Genomic DNA, 23,794 nt, shown 5'->3' with positions numbered 1-23,794 from the left:
CGAATTCTAGATTTACTTTTAATCCTTAATATTCATTTTTAATTTCGGAAGATTTAAATTTAAATCATTTGAGATTTATATTTAAGTCTTTAGGATTAAAACTAAATCCAGAAATTGATTGGTCCCTAACTACAGTCCATCTGGACTTATTTCAAATCCTGTAATTTAGAGTGTAAATAAACATGATATAGATGACCAACATGATATTTTTCAGGCTTCCAATTGTATACATATGAAATTTGGAAATAGTCGAGATCACCAAGATAGTTCCAAATGGTCCGTTGCCATGGCAACGGCTTGTTTTTCCCCAGGACACGTTATGGTGTAAAATTGTATATTGATGTTACTTTGTAATTACAGGCTGTGTCCCGGGGCCACATCCTCAGACAGGATGATATCAAATACAAAGCCGCACTTCGAGAACAAGAGATCGGGACCGTCTACGACGTCAGCTTAAAGCTTACGACGTCAATGACTCCACTCCTCAATCTCCTGGTCTACTGTCTTGAGAACGGCGAGATGATAGCGGATAGTTTAGAAATCCGTAGTGAGTCTGCGTTTGAGAATGAGGTAACTAAAAAGGCATTGGGAGGGGTGGACCAATTGTGTCACCTTTTTTTAACGAGAATGTGGTCGTTTTACGCCTCTTCGATTTGAAATTTGCCTCAGTTGGATACCCGTAAGTCAAAGAAGTTACAACTTTAGGTTTTTGGAATATAATTATTATGTCAAAAAGAGATTGTGTTGCGAAAATCGCTCAAACGTCAGTTTCAATATTTGTAGGTAAAAATTCCAAAAGGGCCCATTTCTATATCGTATACAAAAGGAAGGCCGTATTTTTCAAAGGCCATTGAGACGAGCATTCCGGGCATCACCAAGACCAGAAAAATGGTCATAATCCCCAGTTATATATATGGAGGCCTTGGAGCAATCTTAAAGCCACGCATCATGGCCTCTCCTCTCTGTTTCCTTGGATTCTAGGTCCATATCCAGGTTGCTGACGGGAAGAATGCTCAACTGGAACCAGGCGCGCAGACAACCATCGACATCGTCGCATCCCCTGGCTCACTTTGCGCGGTCGGAGTGGTTGATCAGAGCGTGCATCTCCTTGGAGGCAACAACCAAATTCAGACATCTGATGTAAGACATACTGTGCCCTACACAGTGTGTGTGTGTGTGCGAGGGGTTGGGGAGGGGTATGTGTAAGGGTATGTGTTGGGTGGTGGTTTCGACCCATCACATGAGTTCAGAATCAACTTTGAAAACTCTCTCTACCATGGCTTGTTCAGATATTTAAAATACCGTAATTCCAGCGAATATATACAACGTTTGCTTTAAGGTGATTCTTAATCTAGGTCTACTATTAATCTTTCGTTAACTTGCAGCTTCGCTTTTATTCGTGGCTATAATCTCATCTACGCGCCTCGTATATTTAAGACTAATTGCAAAGTGAAAAGTATTATCGCTACTGCTATAGCCATCTTACTTAACTCATACTTATGTACACTTCCGAATGGTACTAGCAATAATTACCACCTGATGTCCACTTAGTCCAAGGTATCTACACGATATTTCTCAAGAAACACTTATCTGTTGCTAATCCTCGCCCGCAAGAAGGGACCTAATGCGAACGTGGATGTGCCAAAGTAATTTTTTTTTCGAGAAAACGCATGTTATGTTTTGAACCTTGAAGAGCAATCCCTTTCAGCAGCTTCAAAGCTATCCCGGGATGAAAACATTCTGTGTATCAGTGCGAGGTGCCATGGTGGAGTAATTTGAAATTTCACTTATATACATTAAAAGTGGATGTGCACCGTGCAAGTAAAAACTGCCTCTTGGTTTACAGCATAATAGACCCAACAGGAGGCTGCATCGCGCGGATGAATGGCAGCGCAGCCTCTCTAAATACAGCTGGGTTTGTTCCTATTACAACCTTATTTTTTACCCTAAGCAGCTAGTGAATTTTTTTTCAGTCATAATTCTCGAACTTTCTGACAAAAACATGTTTTTTTTCTTCATCGTTTTTTTGTGATTTTATGTAAAACACTCTAAACGCTTTCTAATCTTGAGCATGAATACCGTTCGCCCTTTTCCCGACAGCGCGAATCGGTTATGCGCATGAGCACGTTAAACGAAGATTTGTCTTTTTCCAGGAACGAAATGCGCGATCCAGTTTCCAGAGAAAGGATGCTTCTATGTGCGTAAAATATGTTTAAGAGTTTTTGCTTATTACGTCATATTGACGTCACTTATAGGTTCGAGAGTACCAGAAGAAAGTTCATGTCATGCGTTTTCTATTTCAGCAATAAAAACGATTTTTTTTTCAATATCTTTTTAAATAAAAAATGTCGATAACGGCTTTTCTGCGGGAAGGTGACGAATTGTGCTACCAAATGAAGGAAATGTAGGTTAATTAAGTATCTTAATCACCCCGTGCATTGTGTGTATGTACGCATGGACACAGCATATGAATGCCCATTATTTTTTAATAAATGTCGATAAATCTTGATTTTTATTCCAGAAAAAACTGATATTAGTGCATTTTCGCACCAACAATAACGCAGACGTTTTCTATAACGATGATATTTTTTCGTTAATAGCCTTTCAATGACAAATTTGAAAATCAGTGAATCAAAACAGGGGTGTCGTCTTGGACTCTGGTTGATTGGTCAGACATTATTTCTTCACTCCTCACCAGTCCCCTCTCTTCCCCCCTCCCTCTCTCACATATCATTTTATTTTTCCTTTCCTTTTCCCCCTTTTATGTCGTTGTGATGATTATTACAATTAAATGTTTTGGTTGTCTGATGTTATGAATGATGTGTTTTATGTATGTAGATAATAATGCAGAGCCCTGTGGAAGACCAGTGATTTTTATGAACATTTTAATTGTACTCATTGTATTCACTGTGTAATTTGACATGTTTTTGTATAAAGCTAAACGGGCTACTCTGGATAAAGATTTGCAAAAGTAAATTAATGAATAAATGAACTAAACGACACATTTGCAATTTTGCTTCCCGTCCGAATCTTCGGACGATTTGTTGCCCCAGCGACTTTCGTCAAAACCTCTCAGCTGTCCATTGTGGTATGACTTGCATTTTCAAACGAATTGGTGCGTTGTAGAAAGCGTCTGCGTATTGATTGCGAAAAAGCACTAATATTCCGAATGATTGAAATACACGCACCACCACTCGCATATTTACATTACCCCAGTTAATTTGGGCAATTTCACTTTTCTTTTAATCGTGAACAGGTAGTTAGTTTTCTAAATACATTCCAGTTGAGCCCCCGGTGACAACCAGAATCCACCTTGCTTGGACAATCCTACGATTGTTGACGAGAATAAAGGCGAACCAGAACCACTGCCGCAACCGATACTTCTGGCGGAACCGCAGGTAGAACTTCAAGAAGAAGAAATTATCGCGATAGCTCGTAAGAAGCGGCAGGTGGCGTTTCCATTTTTCCCCTCACCTTACCAAAGGGATCCTTCTCCGCGCCATACTGATGTCACGAAGGAATTCGAGGTCAGTGAAATGTCACTGTTCAATTTCATTATATCCATTTATTCATTTTAATGTTGATAAAAAATAAGTGTATGGTGAAATATACGTGCACATTCGGTCATGATAGCACATAATCAATACAAAAACACATCAGTATACACATACATATATTATAAATGATGAGCAGTAGGAAAAACAGGATATCAGAACAAGGATTGCATTGAGGAATACTACCAAAAAAAAATACTCATGGGGGTATTCTAGGGGTTTAGGTACAGACAAAACGATTATTAAGTCCACACGTCTATGCAATGCCACATCGTGTTTTCGATAATTTATCATATAAATAGTTGAAAATTATGATATACATAATTTATCCTAAACACCGTATTTCAATACAAAAATAGTTTAGGAAACTTTTCTCTATATGAAATTGGCTTTGACTTTTTGGGCTTTCTTTTACTTTGTGAATGAGATGGCAAGACCGATTGGTAAAGCCAACTCCCTCCTCTTTTTTTTCTAAATTTGTTTTTCAGCAACTTGGTCTCGTACGGATGTCAAATCTTCAGATTGAGACTAGTCCATGTGTGCAACCGGAACCATTTCGTAAGAAACGTTATTTAAGTTATACAAATAACCCAAGGGAGGCGTCCAACGATATAAATTTTTTAGGCATTCGTACTTCGATCGTGTCGATCACCAACTCCTAGCCAACTTAAGAGCAATGAAAGCTTACATATCAGGAAAGGGAAATATTTGTTCTGTATTTCAGCGCAAAGCATGAAATTGAAAAACACTTCTAATAATTAAAGAAAGCAAATTATGTGATAGTACGGATATGTACCATCAAAATAGATAAACAATTTCTCGTTGGTAGGCCCCTATTTAGTTGTGCGTGTCTAAATAAGTAGATAATTATCAAATATATGTATATTTGGTAAAGATTTCATTATTTAGAGACAGGTTATTAACAATATAGGATGTTAATACTCCCCGTTGTCAACGTTACGTCTCCTATACCTAATGCTAATGCACAGGTGTATTATTAAACAGACTGAATTATTATTACCTAATGCATTATTGAACCGGAGGTCTTTCCACGATTTTTTTTTATATTTTTTTTTCTTAACAAGTGCACACCTAGTTACCAATAATGCAAATATCATTTCCAGTTATTTTAAAGCAGGATAAAAGAGCATTCATTATTAAATGCCTTGCTCACGGGCATAGGTGCCGCGGCTGAAGATTGAACCCTGGACTTTCCATGTATAGCCAGGTGCCTTAGACCACTCGGCCACGATTGATATCCTGATGTGATGCATAGATGTTTGGGGTGACACAACGATATGAAAAATAAAAAAAGTTAAATACGAAGAAGCAAGTAAACACCAGACAACTTTTCTGTTCCCGCGCCTAAGAAGAGGTCACACTATTAAAGTGCAACATATTTCTATCCAGTATAGCAAAACTGGTCCTGACTGATATCAAATAAAGTAAATGTCACCAAAGAATCCACTTATTAATTGCGTGTTCTAATACGAATGACTGTATTTCGACAAAAATGAAAAATAATGCATAATACATAATGCAGTATTGCCAATTTTATCGATATAGTAGGTAAAGGTATATTTTCCTAGACTGTATAGAAACATTAGCTTTAATAATATCATGGAGTAATTGATGTTAGGCCGTGATGATATTAATCAAATGATATTTATATAGAGTACCGAAGAGTGACGTCATAAGTTTTCACTTTTGCAAATTAGCTTTTTTTATACCATATTTTAGAAGATCATGATGAAAAACCACCACAACCCAAATTTAGTGGGAATCGGTCCATGTGCCCCCAAGATATGACCTTATGATTACATAATTAGTCCCATTGAAGTCAATGTATTATTGGCCTGGTTCCTATCATTTAGAACAAGGCCAGTAATACATTGACTTCAATGGGGCTAATTATGTATTTATGAGGTTATATCTAAGACCCCATGGACTAATTCCCACCAAATTTGGGTAGTAGGTGTTTTCCATCATACTCTACCTAAGTATGATATCAAAAACGCTGATATGCTAAAAAATAAACTGACGTCATTACTTTGGTACTCCATACATTTATTTTTCTCTAATGAGGCTAGTATTCTCATAATTTCACGTTATTCATCGTTATGTTATAGCTTATAAGACCAATCATAGGTTTTTGTTATTCACATCACAGATACGCATATTATGTTTTTTTTTCTACATACAGCATATTACCGGTCCGAACAATTCGCGTTTGCTGAAGCCGATTTTGCAGTAGCTTTTGCTTCTGCAGCCTTGCCCGCTGGTCCAGCTATTCGCACGTATTTCCCAGAAACCTGGCTTTGGTATTTACAACCTTCAGAGTAAGACATTGTGCTATTTATCTTGATTTAAAACCATGTTTATATTTGACAATTTTCTTCAAGACTGTTATTGTATTTATTTTTGGAAGGGCATTGTACGTACGGGCCGCCTTACCATTTTTAGTGAAACAAAAACTGTAGTGTAAGCCGATGTTCATCGCGGATCACGCCAATTTTCGGGAATATTTCAACACCATTAATTGTGTCTTACTTCATCACCTCAGGCTGTTATGTTATTTTTGCACTCTTTTGTGTCATATGTACACCCAAAAGTGTGTCATATCTATACTCAGGGTGTGGTCATTATAGTAATAGTAGTAGCGGTAGTAGCAATAGAAATAGAAGTAGCAGTAGTAGTAGTAGTATTAGTAGTAGTATGAGAAGAAGTAGTAGTAATAGTATAGTAATAGAAGAAGTAGTAGTAGTAGTAGTAGTAGTATATATTAGCGGTGTTCATGAATCATGTTGTGGTACATATAGGTGGTCGAGTAGTGGCGCCAACACGAAGTGAACTGAACCCCCCCCCCCCGGTGTATGGGTCAAAACATGGTTAACGCAATATACGTTCAAGCACCACTGCTTAGGAATACATGTACATAAATCATATTGAGTAATGAGAAAGTAGTTGTTGAAGAAGTAGTATTAGAAACAGTAGTAGTAACAGCAGTAGTAGTAGTATTCTTAGTATTCGCAAAAGTAGTCTGACGAAGAGGTGGATTTGTGTACATGTAATTTATCTTGCATGATTTCTGGCAATTTTACCATTGCTTCACCTGATTTGAAGGGAATCTCAGACCGTAACTGTTCCTGATACCATAACACGATGGGAAGGTAGCGGGTTCTGTATCTCTCCAGAAACTGGATTTGGAGTCTCCAGTCCCTTTTCAGTTACAGCCTTCAAGCCATTTTTCGCGGATTATGTTCTTCCATACTCCGTCATACGAGGCGAGGATCTTGAATTCCAAGTCACTGTCTTCAACTACCTGAGCAATTGTTTGCCGGTAAGTGAATTTGCCGCCTAGCAGGGAGAATGGTGGCATTTTGTGCATCAGGAATACTTGGGAGCAGCTAGCATGGAAAGTGAACAAGTGTTTAAAATCTTAAACAGCAACGCTTAATTAATGACATTTATTTCTCACTAAATAATGGTAACTATTAAACAATTGTAAAGTTCATATATCAAACGGTGGTGTGGGATGTTTAAAAATCATGTATAAAAATCCTTAAATTGATATTACTTCATGATTTTTATGACTTACACAACCTTCATTACGATTTTTGTTCAGTAAGTCAATTTTAACTTGCCATTTATCTTCGATTTCATGAAACCTTCACTGTCGATATTCATGCAATGATATCAAAGTGAACTTAACATTCACCTTTGAATTTCTTAACCCTATATTAAAGGTTAAGGTAACTCTGACTCGGTCCGATGACTTCGAGATCACGGATGGCTCCAATGTCCAATATTCCTGTGTATGCACCTCGGCACCCAGTCCGGTGATATATAACATTAAGCCCACAAAACTCGGAGATGTAGATCTTGAAAGTAAGCAGAATACTTTTACATTTGAATTCACCAGTTATTCTTCTGTGGCATGCTCTTTGTGAAAACATACATAGTCCGGGGGGTAATTCACAAAGATTTAAGTATGACTTACGAGTCGCACTTAAATACCTAACTGTGTGCGGTATAAACGAACCGCATTGGTCAGATTTTGCAAAGAGGATGCGCACTACTGAGTATTGATCAGGTGTTGATCAATTAGATTGCGCGTTGCATTTGAGATACACGTCGGTATTTAAGTGCGATTTAAGTCATACTTAAATCTTTATGAAACATCCCCTGGTAGGACAAACAAACGCAGCTTCACAGACAACTCTTAGTCTCACCTGGCCACTAAGAAAAGATAGGGAATATATGATTTCTTCCTCACGCATTGGTTGTAGTTATTGGTGGCAGCAATATTTGTCACTGAAGTAAAGAAAAGGAAAAAAAAAACACAATTAAGAAACAGAAGACATGACATTTCACATTGTTTCGTGGAAAATGTTATCTTTATTTTTATTGTAATCAAGTATACAAAAACGAGCCGGGTTTTAAGAAAAGATTTATACGAACTACGAACATATCTCCTAAAATCGTAACAAAAACACATTGAAAAGTAATATGGTATAGACCAAAACAGTAATACATAAAACGACCAAACTTGCATTCACACCTAAGCTCGTAATGTTTGCCGCGATCATGTTACATGTAAATTTCTAAGAAACGTATATATTATAACTATCATTACTAATAATATGATTATCATTATTATTATTATCATTTTTACCATTTATTATTATTAGTGGTAGTGGTATTTGAATTATTAGGAACTAATAGAATTATTACCATTATCATATTATTATTCCTTGTATTTTCATTGTTATTATTAGTAATATACCTACAATGAAGTGAAACGAACTTCATACAATAATATTATTCTCACTGGTTATCAATTCTACACTCTGTTCAAATTATCTTTCTATCAGCGACTGTGGTAGTTGCATATGACCAGCCTATCTGCACCGAGCAGCAGCCAATTGAATTAAATGTAACACACAGCGATGGACTAAGTAAACCACTTCTTGTAGAGGTAAGGGGAAGCAGGTTAATCATTTTTGAAGATAGTGTTTCTGCATTTTGTACATTTTTTCTATTTTGTTCACGAAGTCTTTATATTATCTTCGATTGTAGGCTCTTTTTCCTTTTTAGGAGACTCAATGCACTAGTAGATAACTGCCTAGCTCCTTGTTTTTGTTTGTTTGTTTTACATCGGTCATCATTATTTTCGTAACCTCACAGATAATAAGTTTACCGTATGTTTCTGCCAAAGCACCTCTGGACAACGATGTTTTGAAACTGGAACGATGCATGCTTTCGAACAAAAAAAAAATCGCACAAATTGTCGCATCTGTGATACTTTCTTGTCATCGTACCGTGATTTAGAAAACGATATGATTGCGCGATTGATTACTCCTTTAAAAAAATATAAACCCATCAATATACATGTATATGAAAAATACCCAGTAAGTTCTTTGGCCACTCAAATGTTTATTAAAAGTTACTCAAATTTTATTCCTGATGAAGACGCAGGGAATGTCGAAAATCATGAACTTTCAAATTTGTTTTGTTTTCATTGCACGAAGCCAATACGTAAAAATATAAGGTATATTTTATCAATTAATGTGCTAAATTTAGCCTTTTTGTGGTCTTGTAAGAAAAAAAAGGTGATTGGGAAGTCTGTCCTCTTTTCCGGCATTATGTTTTTTATCTTGTTTTTTTTATCTACAAGCACCGTTTACTGAATGCAAAACAGAAATCAGCATTAAGAGGAACGCAGAAAGTGCATTTGATTTATACATGTTGCTAGAGGCAACATGTATAAAAAAGGGATAAGTTATTACACTTAAATATTCTTTAAGTAGAAGAAATGTAATTTCGCTTTCAAAAGACATGAACAATTCATATAAGTAAATCACTTTGCTTCGTGAATCCCACTGCTTCCCTGTATAAAAATGTAAACGAGCGAGCGAAGCGATAAAAATCAGCTCTCTTTTGTTTGAAATATCCACAAACACATAGGCAGGCATCTAGATTGCAGCACACACATAAAAAGCCACCCCCATTGAAAACTCGGACTGTTTTCTCTTTCTCGCATACAGAATTGACCTTTCTCCTTTCATGCTGTTTTCGATGTCTTTTTAATGGCATCGTATTTGAAATAACTGTAAAATGTAAATTTACACAATATACCGTAGGATATAAAAGGGATAAGTTATTACACTTAAATATTATTTAAGTAGAAGAAATGTGATTTCGCTTTCAAAAGACATGAACAATTCATATAAATAAATCACTTTGCTTCGTGAATCCCACTGCTTCCCTGTATAAAAATGTAAACGAGCGTGCGAAGCGTTAAAAATCAGCTCTCTTTTGTTTGAAATATCCACACACACATATGCAGGCATCTAGATTGCAACACACACACTTTCTTTTACTTAAAGAAATACGTGCACACATTGGTTTCAATAATGCATGAAGCATTTTCGTTTAAAATGATGCAATTAGAGAAAAGAAGAATGAAGATAAAATTGACTTGGTCAAGGGCCGTGCCGGGAATCGAATCTTGTACACACACACACACACGTCACACAAAACACACATGCAAACTTACTCCCTTAATATCCTTCTTGTCACACAAAAACAACCGCGCATCCACGCGCTCTATCTCAACTCTTTCTCTCGGCTCTCACGCACGTACGAGCACACACGCACTCTGCCTTCATGTCTCATGCCCAAACTCACTCTACCATCACGATGGGACTTTCCCTCTGTCTCTCTCTATCACGCACACAAACGAGAACCCCCGCAAGCTCACGCACTTTAAGTCTCTCATACCCACACTCGTGCACCCTTGCAAAACCACTGTTTCACTCCCACACCCTCACTCAGCCCATTACTATTGAAAGTATTATTTACCCTTTTTTTACAGCCTGAAGGTGAAGAAGTCGCTGAATCACGGAGCTTGTACTTCTGTCCCTTAGGTAAATCGTAAATGTAAAAAAAATGGCGGTTATGACCTAGCTGCCACCCCAAAACCAACAGTAAGACGCCTAAAATGAATTTTGAGATTTGTATTCAGCTTGAAACAGCACAACATATTCTTTTAAAATGATACGCAACTTGTCAAAATTGATCATGATTGAGTTGTTAGGTGAATGTGGCAGTTTCAAGAATTAAAAGAACTAACGAGAAAACAAGGTTTAATGTTGGGATTCACTCAATCTTGAGATATGCACTGTACAACCTGAGTAAAACTTCCAAATCAGGAAAATGAATGGTGTCAGAGACACTCTTGTATCTCGTCTTTATCTAACTTCACCATTTCAAAGTTTGACAGTATTTAGAAGAAAAATAGCTCTTAACTATTATGGCTAACTTTTGAAAACCAATTTCATGAAACATTCCCTGGTAAATTATTGTTGGTTTGTGGCTGGTTAGTCACATTTGGAATAGATATTGAACAAAATATGAATTGCGCAATTATGTATTTCTTAAAATCAAGTTTCTTTTTCCGAAACAGTTTTAAGGGGGTTCTTAAAGTCATATGACGTGGTTAAATGTAATAAAATCATATCTACTAACCCTATACTGTTACTACAGTCAAATTCACTTTTTTAAAGAGAGTCATATCTTATAACATTTCTTGGAAAGTGTCTTACGATGGAAAATGAATATTATACAACACGAATTTGATAGGGTTACAATAATTGTTCAATGACCTAGTAAACATCATAAAACTGTTTCACTCTACTGATTGAAATGTTTAATCAAAGTTACCCAAGTTTTTTACGTTTCCTGCGTCATCAGGACTTTACTGCTGATGACGCACGGCAGGGGGACGCAGGGAACGTCAATATTTGAGTAACTTTGAATAAACATCTGATTGGTAAAGACTTTTGGATTTGTGTTTGATATAATGATGGTAAGTTTTGTAAAGGTAGTTTTTTAAATCTACAACGTGTTTTGCCCATTTTCCCCTTTAGATGAAGAGGATGGGGAATTCCGTCATGTATTTGAAATTGGATTTCCGGATCATTATGTTGAGGGGTCTGGCAGAGTTATTATCCAAGTCACAGGTAAGTAAAGTTTTATCATTCCAGGAAGAAAATGTCGAGCCATTCGGCAGCAGAAAGCATTTTTTTGCCTAATTGGTGACATGAATGCAGCCAAAATGATTACATTAGCTCACCTGTTTGCAAAGGCGACACTCATAGGACTTTGAAAAGAGGACAAAAAGATCACATGAACGCGACTTAATTTCTCTATTTGAAAAGTGTAATCTCATGATAATTCGTAGTATGTATTTTTTGTTGTTGCAATTTGGCGATATCATTGAAAAAAAAGTGTTAAAATGTATTTTATAGATACTTTCTTTAAAGAATATGGGTTAATGAATGGCAAAAAGATGAAATTTACCCAGATTTCTATTTTTTTTCCAGCGAAGATTTCTTTGGATATTGAGAGCACAGCGTTGATATGCTGCGTATCTATGACTCTATGTGGACCGTATGTATAGCGATCAACTCAATTCTCTTATACCAAAATAGGTGTATTATTCGCTATTGTGACAAGTTGTACACTTTTTATCCTCTGTGACATAGGGGACATTCTGGGCAATAGTCTGACGAACATTGACCAACTGTTAAGGATCCCTTACGGATGCGGGGAGCAGAACATGATTGGGTTCGTCCCAAACATCTATGCTCTTCTTTATCTACAAGCGACGAACCAAGATGATCCAACACAAACCAACAAAGCCAAGAATAACATGGTGGTATGTGCAACGTTTCTTGTTTCTGTTAATTCCTTAATCACTATACTTAACGATCCTATGAATGTTTAGGATTGGCTATTAATAGCCAATCTGTTCTTCACCGGGGTCCTTATAATGAATCCAATTTGTATCCAAAAAAGGGAATATGAAAAAGACAAAAAATTCCAGAACCATAATTCATTCATAATTCATAAAACGGAGGGGACTAAGGAGAAAAAAAGTCGAGTAGATGTATAGGAGAATACAGGAAGATGAGGAAGAATGAAAAGACGAGAAATAAGCAACGACAAAAAAGCAACAAAAAGGTAAAAGGGAGGAAAAGAGATGGTAAATAAAAGATGACATAAGCAAATGTTCCTAAATCAAAGAAATCACAGAATAAAATCTTCAAGCTTAGGCATTACATATCAGGCATCTGCCCCAATCTCTCATCTTTACAGCTCGGTTACCGGAAGCAGCTAAACTACCGTCGTAGAAGCGGTTCTTACTCTGCGTTTGGCGACAGGGACGAAACTGGGAGTGCATGGCTGACAGCGTACGTAGTGAACGCTTTTGCCCAGGCCAGCAATTTCATTACAATCGATCCGAACGATCTTGCAACAAGCATCAGATGGTTGAACACACTTAAAAAGGACGAAAACCAATGCTTTCTTCCAAAGGGTCGAGTTATACACAAAGAGATGCAGGTACGTTAAATGTGGGGCAAAAGCGATCAGTATCTGATCAAGCAGCGTCAAGTCCACCTCAGAAAAATGTTGATTTGAATCAACAGAGAAAAATCAGACAAGCACAATGCTGAAAATTTCATCAAAATCGGATGTAAAATAAGAAAGTTATGACATTTCAAAGTTTCGCTTATTTTTAACAAAATAGTTATAGGAACGAGCCAGTTACATCCAAATGAGAGAGTCGATGATGTCACTCACTCACTATTTCTTTTATTTTTTATTGTTTGAATTATACAATATTTCAATTTTTACGAATTTGATGATTAGGACCTCCTTGCCTGAAGCACAAAATGTTAAAGTAATGGATTCGAATTCCATGAGTTCAGGGAGGAATGAAAATTCATTTCACATGACAATGATGAGAAAATCAAAATATTCATATTTCAAACAATAAAAAACAAAAGAAATAGTGAGTGAGTGACATCAACTCTCTCATTTGGATGTAACTGGCTCGTTCATATAACTCTTTTGTCAAAAATAAGCGAAACTTTGAAATGTCATAACTTTCTTATTTTTCATCCGATTTTGATAAAATTTTCAGCATTGTGCTCGTCTGATTTTTCTCTATTGATTCAAATTAATATTTTTTCTGAGGTGGACTTGACCTTTAAGCATGCATCGATCATCCTAGGAAATATTCCTTATAACCTCCCCCCCTTAAAACTTTTTATTTGTCTGACTTTCGTTTCCTATAATAACAAAATTTTAGTTTAGGATGCATTTATCTTTTATTGAGGTAAAGGCATATCTAGGAATTATTTGTTCAAGCCCCGCATGTATCACGGCTTCAATTACTCCGGTCGCTATCTTTCTTGTTACGACAAATGATTAAATGAACTAACAGTATAACAATGTCCCAGACACACCAACATGACAGTTTCTGATCAAAACAATAATATGACATTAACTCTAAAGTTTTGATCGGCCTGTAGTCGGTGTGACATAGCCTTCAATATACATCAGAAGCAGAGCCATTCTGACTGGCAATTTTTTTTAAAAATATCTTGAGGAGGTTTTGAAAGGAAACGACAATAACTACTTAACGTCTTATACTTTGGCCAATTTATTTCATACCAGCACGTGACGCATTATACCGCACCCACGCACATCTTCCCGGACATTATTATAGTACATATATTTTCCTTACAATTTCCAATAGCATCACTCTACGATTTTTTTTATTCTGAAACACTGGGGTTCGCTTACACGAAAACAATGATAGCTGTAATGACGACAGAAACGTACGGTATTGGAAACTCTATCATTGTCAGAATTGTGATGACATTTACCACATTATGGACAAATCTACACAGGGAGGTGGGTAAGCGATTAAACCCGTCCATGTCTACTGTCCAGAATCTTCTTGAAAATGTTTAAGACTTGTAGTGTTAACACTGGAGCGTTTTTCCTAAACAAGCCAAATGTTTAGGCCTATCATTTTATGTTTTTTTAAAAATATTTTTTACAGTTAATAATGAAAAAAATGAAAATGTATACATTTCTTATCTTAAGCGATGATATATAACTCTATAGCTTTCACACATTCAACAGTGTGTAGATATTTTCACACTATGGACACCTCGACAGTGTGACTGTCCACAGCGTGTTTACGGTCATGATGGTCGACTATGTGAATATGTGATTAACACTGTTGAAATGTTCAAATTTAACAGTATGAGTTCACATTGTGTTTCACACTGTGAACAAACTGTGACACACACTGTAGACCGGACTGTAGCACATTTTGTTCTTTCCTGTAGGGATTCCCATATCTCTATTAAACAATGTAACGTATGTAAAACATACATATCCTTCAAAGAATTACATATGGCGTTCAAATAAATCCATTTGCCTTTCCATATGTCTATAGGGAGGAGTGAATGACGAAGTGACTTTGACAGCTTATATCCTCATCAGCTTAATTGAGGCCCACGGTTCAACTGAGGTATGTTTCTGTGTCCTTGTCAGTCTTAGCAGCATGCAGTTTAAAGAATTTCTTTTTGATATTTTCTTTCAATCCACAATCAATGACTGGTTAAAAAGAAGAACGAAGAAACAAAGAAAAATGAACATGCCTATTATGACTCTGAGAAATATATCCTGGGATCAAATTGAATATTTAGCATTCTTCAGCTAGTAATGGAAACGAATCACTATATATGAAAATATCAGTGACCAATTAAGGTCTATGACAGTTTTTCTTTCGAGTAAATCAAGAAAAAACTAAACGATTTTTTGGTGCCCTATGAGGAATTTAGTCACTTTTTAAAATTAATTTCGGGCACTTAAATTTTGGGTGGGAGATACAAATTGCACCTATCAGATGGCCTCACTCACAAGCAACAATATCACATGCTCAACACTGACAAACTGGCCAAGAGGTGGATCTGGGTCGCTGTTTTTTTTTTTGTTTCATTTTGTTTTATTCTGATGGATTTTTGTTTTCTATCTTTCAGTCCAATGATGTAAAAGGAGCTCTATCCTGCATCCACACGTATCTTAATTCTATTGGCGATTTGAAAGGTGTCGATACGTATGCTGCAGCCCTCATTGCCTATGCGCTGAGCGTAGCTAAGGATGAAAATGTTGGGAAAGTTTTGGAACACCTGGAATCGGTTGCTGTAAATGAAGGTAAATATGGAAATAAAAATGTTATTTCAAGTGACAAAAAAAGAAATAACTATCGCAGTGTGAAAAAGGCATTTATTTATTTACAAAATGAACACTCACATGTTGATACACTCTAAAAAATGAAGTGCTTATTCAGCTCTTAAAGAGCGTGTATAGTGACTGCACTTCGGAGTGCTGATTTGTCTAGTTCAAATTTGAACGAGAAAAATCAGCACTCCGAAGTGCAGTCACTATACACGCTCTTTAAGAGCTGAATTAGCACTTCATTTTTTAGAGTGTAGATATCGACACTTAAGTAGCAGATTTCTTTTTATGACTGCAGCCGGCTAAAAAAAAAAGTTGAAACGCTTTTCCACTGTTGTTTTATCATTTACAGGCGGATTGAAATACTGGAAAAGCAGTCGGCCACAGCCAGTATCATCTAGACGCTATCACCACGGTGCCTCGGCGGACTCTATCAGTATTGAGTTAACTGCGTATGTACTCTTAACCCTCATCAACGTTTACGAAAGTGGTGACGCCGTCGTTCGAGGCTCGCCCATCTCAAAGTGGCTCGTGACGCAACAGAAACCGAATGGAGGATTTACATCATCGCAGGTAAATGTTGGAGGAATTCTAGGATGATCGTAGGGGCACTAAAGAATGTTCTTGCACTGACAATTTAATAGTGAAGAATAGTATTATCTTGAATAATCTGATCACCTATCGGTATGGGCTCTAACCATGCTAACTTTGACGGCCCGTTTTGGTCACGTGAATGCGTATGTATTTAATTAAGGTTCACGATTTGGAATGGCGCGCCGCTCGTGATGCACTGTGTTAGCCAATCGAGGAGGTGGAAATGAGCCTTTGCCCTCACTGGGCCATTGATAAAAAGAGTGAGCATTTGGCTGGATAGACACGCGAAATGATGATTATAGTGTTTCTTATAAGTTTAAAGAAGGAAGTTAAATAGTTTTATATTTATTTTACTCTTTTATTGTTGTTGGAAATATGCCTTTTCTTGACAATATAATTCGTGACACTCCTCCTCCCCCCTCCCCGCGCGGAGAAAAAAAGAGCACTTGTTGCTTTAGTTCTGGTGCTATTTTGGGGCTTTTTTTGCTACTTTCAATATATTCCAAAGGCAAGTGGTGTTCGATGAGAGAGGTCCCCGACAGGCGGTGAATCATTGGGAAATTTGTCCTTTAGTAAGTTTACTACGGCATTGTTTGGGGCCGGAAATATGAAATATGCGGGCATATTGTAGGCCAAATTTTCACTTGGGAAGTGCACGACATTTTCCCTTTTTAATGGTTCACAGAAGGGTGGCGGAGAGGGCATGCGGCTCCTATATCCGCCACTGCAACTGACTATTTTGACTGCTCATTTCAAACAGAATTGGGTAATCTGGAGAATGGGTAGGGCCTCCTAGAGGTACGAGGGCTTGATCTTGACCGGTCGATGCATCTTTGATATTTGAACATCAATTACAAAGTTGAATATCCTTCTCACAAAACAACAGTTCCAAGGAGTGATAAGCAAAACGTATGTCAGATTAAAATATTTTGGGTTTTGAAGAAAATCGAATTGTACATGCAGAATGGGTAATACAGCTTTGAATTTCGCATAAAGTGCTCTAAAAATACTTTGTCTTTGGCGAATTTTTAGTTTATGAAGGTCGACATATGGGGAATGGACATGAGGTGAATGCGAAAATACTCTTCAATACTACACATGCATGTAACAACTGGCTTTTCAAGGAATCAATTTGTATATCTTCCTCATAAATTAATTGCCATCACCAGGATACAGTCGTCGCACTCCATGCCCTAGCCGAATACGCCAGGCTTGTATATGGTGGAACTGTCAACCTGGGAGTTGCCTTCAACAGCAAGAATGGTGCCGATTGTTCACTGAACTCTCTATTCCTCGTTAATGAAGGCAATCGCCGTGTTCTGCAGAGCGCCCTAATTGATTACTTCCCAGATTCCATCGAAGTTCTTGCTACTGGTGAAGGATGCGCCATTATTCAAGTAAGTTTATCTTTGACGCAAGTGTGATTGCAAGACGCAAGTTTATTTCTTTGACTTTCAAAGACATCAGATAAAAACACTTTTTATTGCAAACATAAGACCACTCAAGGACCAAACAAATTTTGTTTACCTTTTATCTTTTTTCCTTTTCCAAAACTTTTATAAAAAGGAGGGAGGGGGCAAAAGCAATACATTATAATTGACTGTAAATAGCTAGTCTTAAAATATACTTTTGAGGAAATTATTACAAATAGAGAATGAAATTGCCTAAGTGTTGTACAGAAACTTACATGTAATATCATAGGCATCCGATTAATTTTTGTTTTTTGTCTGCCTTGAGCATTCAGACTCAGTGTGTCTGAGAGAGAGAGAGAGAGAGAGAAAGGCAGATAAAAAGAGAGAGGGGGGGGGGGGGAGGTATGGCAATGATTATAGAAAAGAAGAACTAAAACATGGCATTAAGATTATTGATATATTTTGGGGAATATCCTCATTATTCTTATTATTCACCCATTCATTACTTTTACACAATTATACAAGGTGATCGAGCGATATAACATTCACCCCACCCCACCAGCTGAGCCACCATTCACCCTCACCTATTCTGTGGAACCAACAGGACTTAAAGGCTCTTGTGAAGACAACTTCAAACTCAAAATATGTGTGAGGTAAGTTAGATAATTTGATAAATGTAAGAAATATCACCTCTAATATTAAAACATTCCTGCTAATAGTAATGGTGGCAGTTCGAAACTGTTACCAACTGATTGTTTTGTTATATTATTAATAACAACAGTGATGTCATTATTATGATACAGAGTACTGTTATTATATTAGCTTTAGTCTGTTACAGTATTGTTATTGTAATAGTCTGTAATATTATTACTATTATTTATAATTGTTATATTACTATTATTACTATTATTATCATTTTTATTATTAGTAGTAGTAGTATGTGGTAGTCGTAGTTGTTTCCTCTCTCTTCAATTGTTCAATAGATAGGAGCATAATTTATCTACATGATTGAATATCCCTGAAATTGAATTTGATATTTTACAAAAGAACCTCCGCCCCAGCCCAAAATGGATAAATAAAAGTATACAAAAAATACACATTACTGGATTATGCTTTTACATTTTTGCCCCTGAATATTATTCAATTAAGGCCGTAATTTCAGTATGACAAAACTTTTGACAGGTTAATGAAATGTACCTGATGAAAAGATATCAAATCATGTACTATAATGTTGATAAAATTCACTTTTTTACATTACACATTTCTTTAAAAGTTTGTCCAATGCGTATTTCATTTTGTAAATGGAACAATTTATATTGCAAGAGAGAGAACAATTTATCAATGGACACAAAAATCTATCAAGTGGAAAAACCAATCAAGAACTAAAAACCAACCCAAAAATAGCAGGGCCTGCTGGGAGAACAGTTTTCTGAACTGAAGAAGCTACTCTGGGTAAATACGCCATGATTATTATCATTACTCATCAACTAATCAAAATGTTCAATATTGTTCTCACAGCTATAGGCCTTCTGAACCTACTGATACAGCTTCTAACATGGCGTTAGTTGAGGTAAAGTTGGTGACCGGCTACATTCCAGACCGACAATCTTTGAATCAGCTGAGAGGACCTCTGTCACCAACAAAGGTCTCCCGAGTGGAATACAAGAAGAAAACAGTCACTGTGTATTTCAATGAGGTAGTATTTCATTGAGATATACCAATATTCCTTACTCTCCAATTCAAGATCATCGTACGAATTTTAGAATGGATGCACCCAATCAGGAAAATGCCAATTGTGAGAACTCGTTTACGGCCCCATTGCATTAAAGTATTAAATTTTGATGGGATCTTTGCCAAGCAATAGTAACTAATAAATATGGTAGCCGAATGCTCAATAGCCATTCAAAATCAAGGGTTCCATGGAAGTTACAATTGAACAGAATAGATACCATAGTAATAAAACTGGACCCACATATCCGATAGATCATTCGTGCCTTCGCATCCATCAGGGCAGTTGACCCCAATGACGGATATTAGCTAAATTCTCACAAATCCCACTTCTAGTAATACCCCGATCACAGTCACTGAACCCAAAATTTTTATTTCAAGTGATTGTTTCTCCATTCATGAAAGGACTCTCAATTAAACTTTATTTGATTTTCGATTCGATTTCAATTATGTTAATTCTATTTTTAGTTAACTGAGAAGAGTCTGTGCTTCGACTTTACGGTTAGACGTGTCAACAGAGTGAGAGAACCTAAGCCCGCTATCATCACGGTCTTTGACTACTATTCTCCAGGTATTGTACAGACACTCTCACATACTATAAAGTCTACTTTGATGAAGGCTTTGGTCTTTATTTGTGCCAATTATGGAAAGCCGTAAATGCCAAAATTTTGTTTGTATCATATATGTCATATGTTTACTGAATGTGTCCTTTTGTTTTACAATTTGGGTATTTCATAACTGCACAGTTTAATCCTGGGACTTCAATACTTCAGATACCCATTAGAATAGAGGTGGATATTTGGACTATATGCAGTTAAGTTAACCAGCAGGGGCAAGGCAAGCAAAAGGTGGCATATTTGTTACTCTCGATTAAAAAATAGGGGTGATACAGTGTAACATTTTATTGAAAATTAACTATATAGTCTTGTAGTTAATATCCGGCTCTATGCACTTGCAAATTTTGCGGCGACCGTGCAATCGCAGCTGAGATCTGAGGGAGGGGGTAGTCAAATTGATCCCCCACAAGTATATCCTGGTCTGAAATGGCCCAGTTAAATTGGATTAATGTTGCTATCTGACACTTAACTCCTTCCTTGTCAACAAGAAAAAAAAATGTTAGCCAAAATAGAACACAGCTGACAGCCCATCCCCTCCCTAATCTATCCAGAAAAATGTAAATAATTTGATTAGGATGCATAGAATGAAACATTTTTGTTCACTTTATAGATACGGTTCTCACAACGGAGTATGTGATTGCATGCCCGAAGCGACTGCCTCCAGTTGAAATACAACCTCTTCCGGTGGAAGTACAGGTGGAAGAAGTGAACATAGACGTTGATGACGGCGTAATTGCGCAGGAATAGAAGAAAAGAGGATGAATAATGGGAGGAAACGGAGGAAACTAAAAAGTCCAAGGGTAAAGAAGATTCAGAAGATGGAGAATGAGTTGGCTTTAAAGCCAGAATATAATTTTGATTAGGATTCAGAAATATTTACATTACACTTCCGTTCTCATTTAATTCTTACCAATTTGTAGGTACCGTCATAAACTATCCTAACATTGTCTGTGTTGAATGTACCTGTAGAAGTTCTTTACGAAAGGAGAAAAATGCACCAATCATCAGAGATTATCATTTCAAACCAGTTAACTTTACCCTATCATTTTCATCCTATCTGAAAACATAATCCGCTATAAATGAATTACTGAACCCGCTTGTGTAATACTTATTGTGAGATAACAATCATAATACAGAGGGTGGTGGCGGTTGAGACATTTTCAACATCTCTCATCCACCTCCCTCATGGGCTCTCTCTCTCTCTCTCATCTTCATAAAAGTTGTCTTTTTTCAGCTACCGGTTATTGATACTTAATACCATAACTGGTATTGTGTAACCACTATGGGAATACGTTGAAATTATTACTAACTTTATGGAAATACTTCTATACTTGAGACCTCTGAAATGTAAGGAATAAAATTTTGGATAGAAATTTCCAAGGGCAATAGATAAAGAAATTAATAAGATAAAGATAACAACGGACAATAAAAAAGTAACAATAAAATTGTAATTATTATGTTAATCTATAATGTTCATAAAAAAAGAATGAAATTAAAATTTATCTGAAATCCTATATCTATACTATTTCCTTTGTTTTGTTTCATGGCAATGATTCATAAGGAGCCAAAATTAATGCTCAAGTAGCATCTTTGCCCCCGATCTTGGCTGTTGATGTAAATTTGGCAACAACGCAACGTCAACCTTGACATAATCTCCAAAATTATAGACAATTGTACCAAAACTGTGCTAGATAGGGTTAAAATGATAATTAAAAACTAAAGTGAATGAAAAAAAAAGTGTCATCACCAATTATTATAAAACTTAGACACAAATACTAAAAGTCCAAACCCAGATTATTTACGTTTGGAAATGGATTTAACAGGATTAACAACTAAATTATCACTTTATGCATTACCATGATTAATTACAGTAATTCAAAATACAAAATAGCTTTTGAATAATTTTGGAATAATTGACTATGATTCAGCTTGGAGATTACTTTGTGAGTGACGTATGCGTGTCCATTTCTATTGCAATTGCACAATGAGCAGCTGAGATCTGAGAAAGGAGGGGGAGATTTTGAGTGATTGAAAGCTCTGAAAATACTGTGACAACACTGATCATAATAAAATGAATGATGAACCATCTCTATACACTTAGAAATAATTTATTCATTTTATAAAAGAAAAGTCTATATACTATCAATAATATTTGTAGATCCATCTGATCAATATCTTACTGTTGACAAGTCTCATCAATCTTCATACCTACCGCATTAATGGACTGTTCAGAATGCTGCTTGTAATGATACACATGACTTTGTGCCTGGAGTTTGGCAAACATGCATTGCGTTTCAGCTACATGCGACCAACCACCCCAAAACCAACATTAAGTTGCAAGGGAAGGTTCTCTGTAAATAGCCCCAATAGTTCTCTGCCGACCGCACAGAAATGTTGTTAGCCTAACAGAGTGCTGACAGTAAGCTAAGTCACATCTTTTGGAATGTTAAGTCAAAACACTTATTTCAATGTTAAAGGACAAGTCCACTCCAACAAAAACTCGATTTGAATAAAAAGAGAAAAATTCAAGAAGCATAACACTGAAAATTTCATCAAAATCGGATGTAAAATAAGTTATAGCAGTTTAAATTTTCGCTTATTTTCAACAAAATTGTTATATGAACGAGCCAGTTACATCCAAATGAGAGAGTTGATGACATCACTCACTCACTATTTCTTTTGTATTTTATTATATGAAATATGAAATATTTTGATTTTCTCGTCATTGTCATTTGAAATGAAGTTTCATTCCTTCCTGAACATGTAGAATTCCATTATTCTAACATTTTGTGCTTCAGGCAAGGAGGTCCTAACCGTCAAATTCGTAAAAATTGAAATATTGTATAATTCAAACAATTAAAAAAAAAAAAAATAGTGAGTGGGTGACATCATCGACCCTCTCATTTGGATGTAACTGGCTCGTTCATATAATTCTTTTGACAAAAATAAGCGAAACTTTGAAATGTCATAACTTTCTTATTTTATATCCGATTTTGATGAAATTTTCAGCATTGTGCATGTCTGATTTTTCTCTATTGATTCAAATCAACATTTTTCTGAGGTGGACTTGACCTTTAAGCAATACATCATTGCAACATAAAAAATCACTGCCACATTGCAGATTGTAACATGGCCTCTTTTAGTGCACTGTTAGTGCTAACAATGTTTCTGTGCAGTCAGTACAGGTTTTCAAAACTTAAAATAAATAAAAATAGCATATTAAAAGAAAAAGTTCTTCATGCTGTCAAATTTTATTATTTCCCCCCCAAAAAAAAGCTACGTTTCATTAAGAATGCAATGACTGCACATTTCATGCTGGAGCGAAGTTCAAAATTAGAGCTCTCACTGACTTTTTTCTACATTATATAAAGTACTGGAGTGAGTTATTGTTATTTAGTTTTGACAAGTTTTACATAATTCTAAAGCTTATAATGTGCCATTCAAAGCCCGAAAGATATCTCCAAACTTGTGACTTGTGGTTTGGGGGTTGCAAGTCACATATTTCACCTTAGTGGAAATGTGCCGATGATGATTGACATCGTTACTGTTTACACTTTCCTGTTTCAAATCTTTGCACCTCAAACCACAATATTACCTGGTAGTGCTTCAGGTAGTCAATTATTCTAACCAGAATAGTAATTATAATTGCAAGGGAGAAAGATACTTCGGGACACATCCTAGTATTTCTATAAAGATCAAGACTATTGTATCTTTGTCTTTACCTTTGGGGAAAATCAGTTTCTGTTTGAATAAATAGAAAACAAATTGATTCATGTCATGTTTG

The 23,794-nt window shown here is 36.2% G+C and overlaps 1 protein-coding gene across 1 annotated transcript in view; it reads left to right on the top strand.

The window, feature by feature from the left end:
• The window catches only part of LOC121415940 (ovostatin-like), a 34,641-nt gene extending 12,085 nt beyond the window's left edge, over positions 1–22,556 (top strand). Inside the window, 21 exon segments of the mRNA XM_041609342.1 lie at positions 361–570; positions 982–1,140; positions 3,257–3,289; positions 3,291–3,527; positions 4,043–4,112; positions 5,758–5,893; positions 6,678–6,894; positions 7,301–7,442; positions 8,429–8,532; positions 10,432–10,483; positions 11,486–11,578; positions 12,104–12,276; positions 12,717–12,962; positions 14,875–14,949; positions 15,461–15,635; positions 16,012–16,232; positions 17,423–17,650; positions 18,191–18,318; positions 19,184–19,361; positions 19,862–19,964; positions 20,621–22,556. Of these exon segments, the coding sequence (XP_041465276.1) occupies positions 361–570; positions 982–1,140; positions 3,257–3,289; positions 3,291–3,527; positions 4,043–4,112; positions 5,758–5,893; positions 6,678–6,894; positions 7,301–7,442; positions 8,429–8,532; positions 10,432–10,483; positions 11,486–11,578; positions 12,104–12,276; positions 12,717–12,962; positions 14,875–14,949; positions 15,461–15,635; positions 16,012–16,232; positions 17,423–17,650; positions 18,191–18,318; positions 19,184–19,361; positions 19,862–19,964; positions 20,621–20,757 (3,117 nt within the window). The 3' untranslated portion in view covers positions 20,758–22,556.
• Positions 22,557–23,794: the final 1,238 nt, after the last annotated feature.

The sequence above is a fragment of the Lytechinus variegatus genome, chromosome 5 (assembly GCF_018143015.1).
Source record: "Lytechinus variegatus isolate NC3 chromosome 5, Lvar_3.0, whole genome shotgun sequence".
NCBI classification, from domain to species: Eukaryota; Metazoa; Echinodermata; class Echinoidea; order Temnopleuroida; family Toxopneustidae; genus Lytechinus; species Lytechinus variegatus.
Note: the sequence above shows the minus strand (reverse complement) of the source record. Positions and strands in the feature narration are given on the sequence as shown.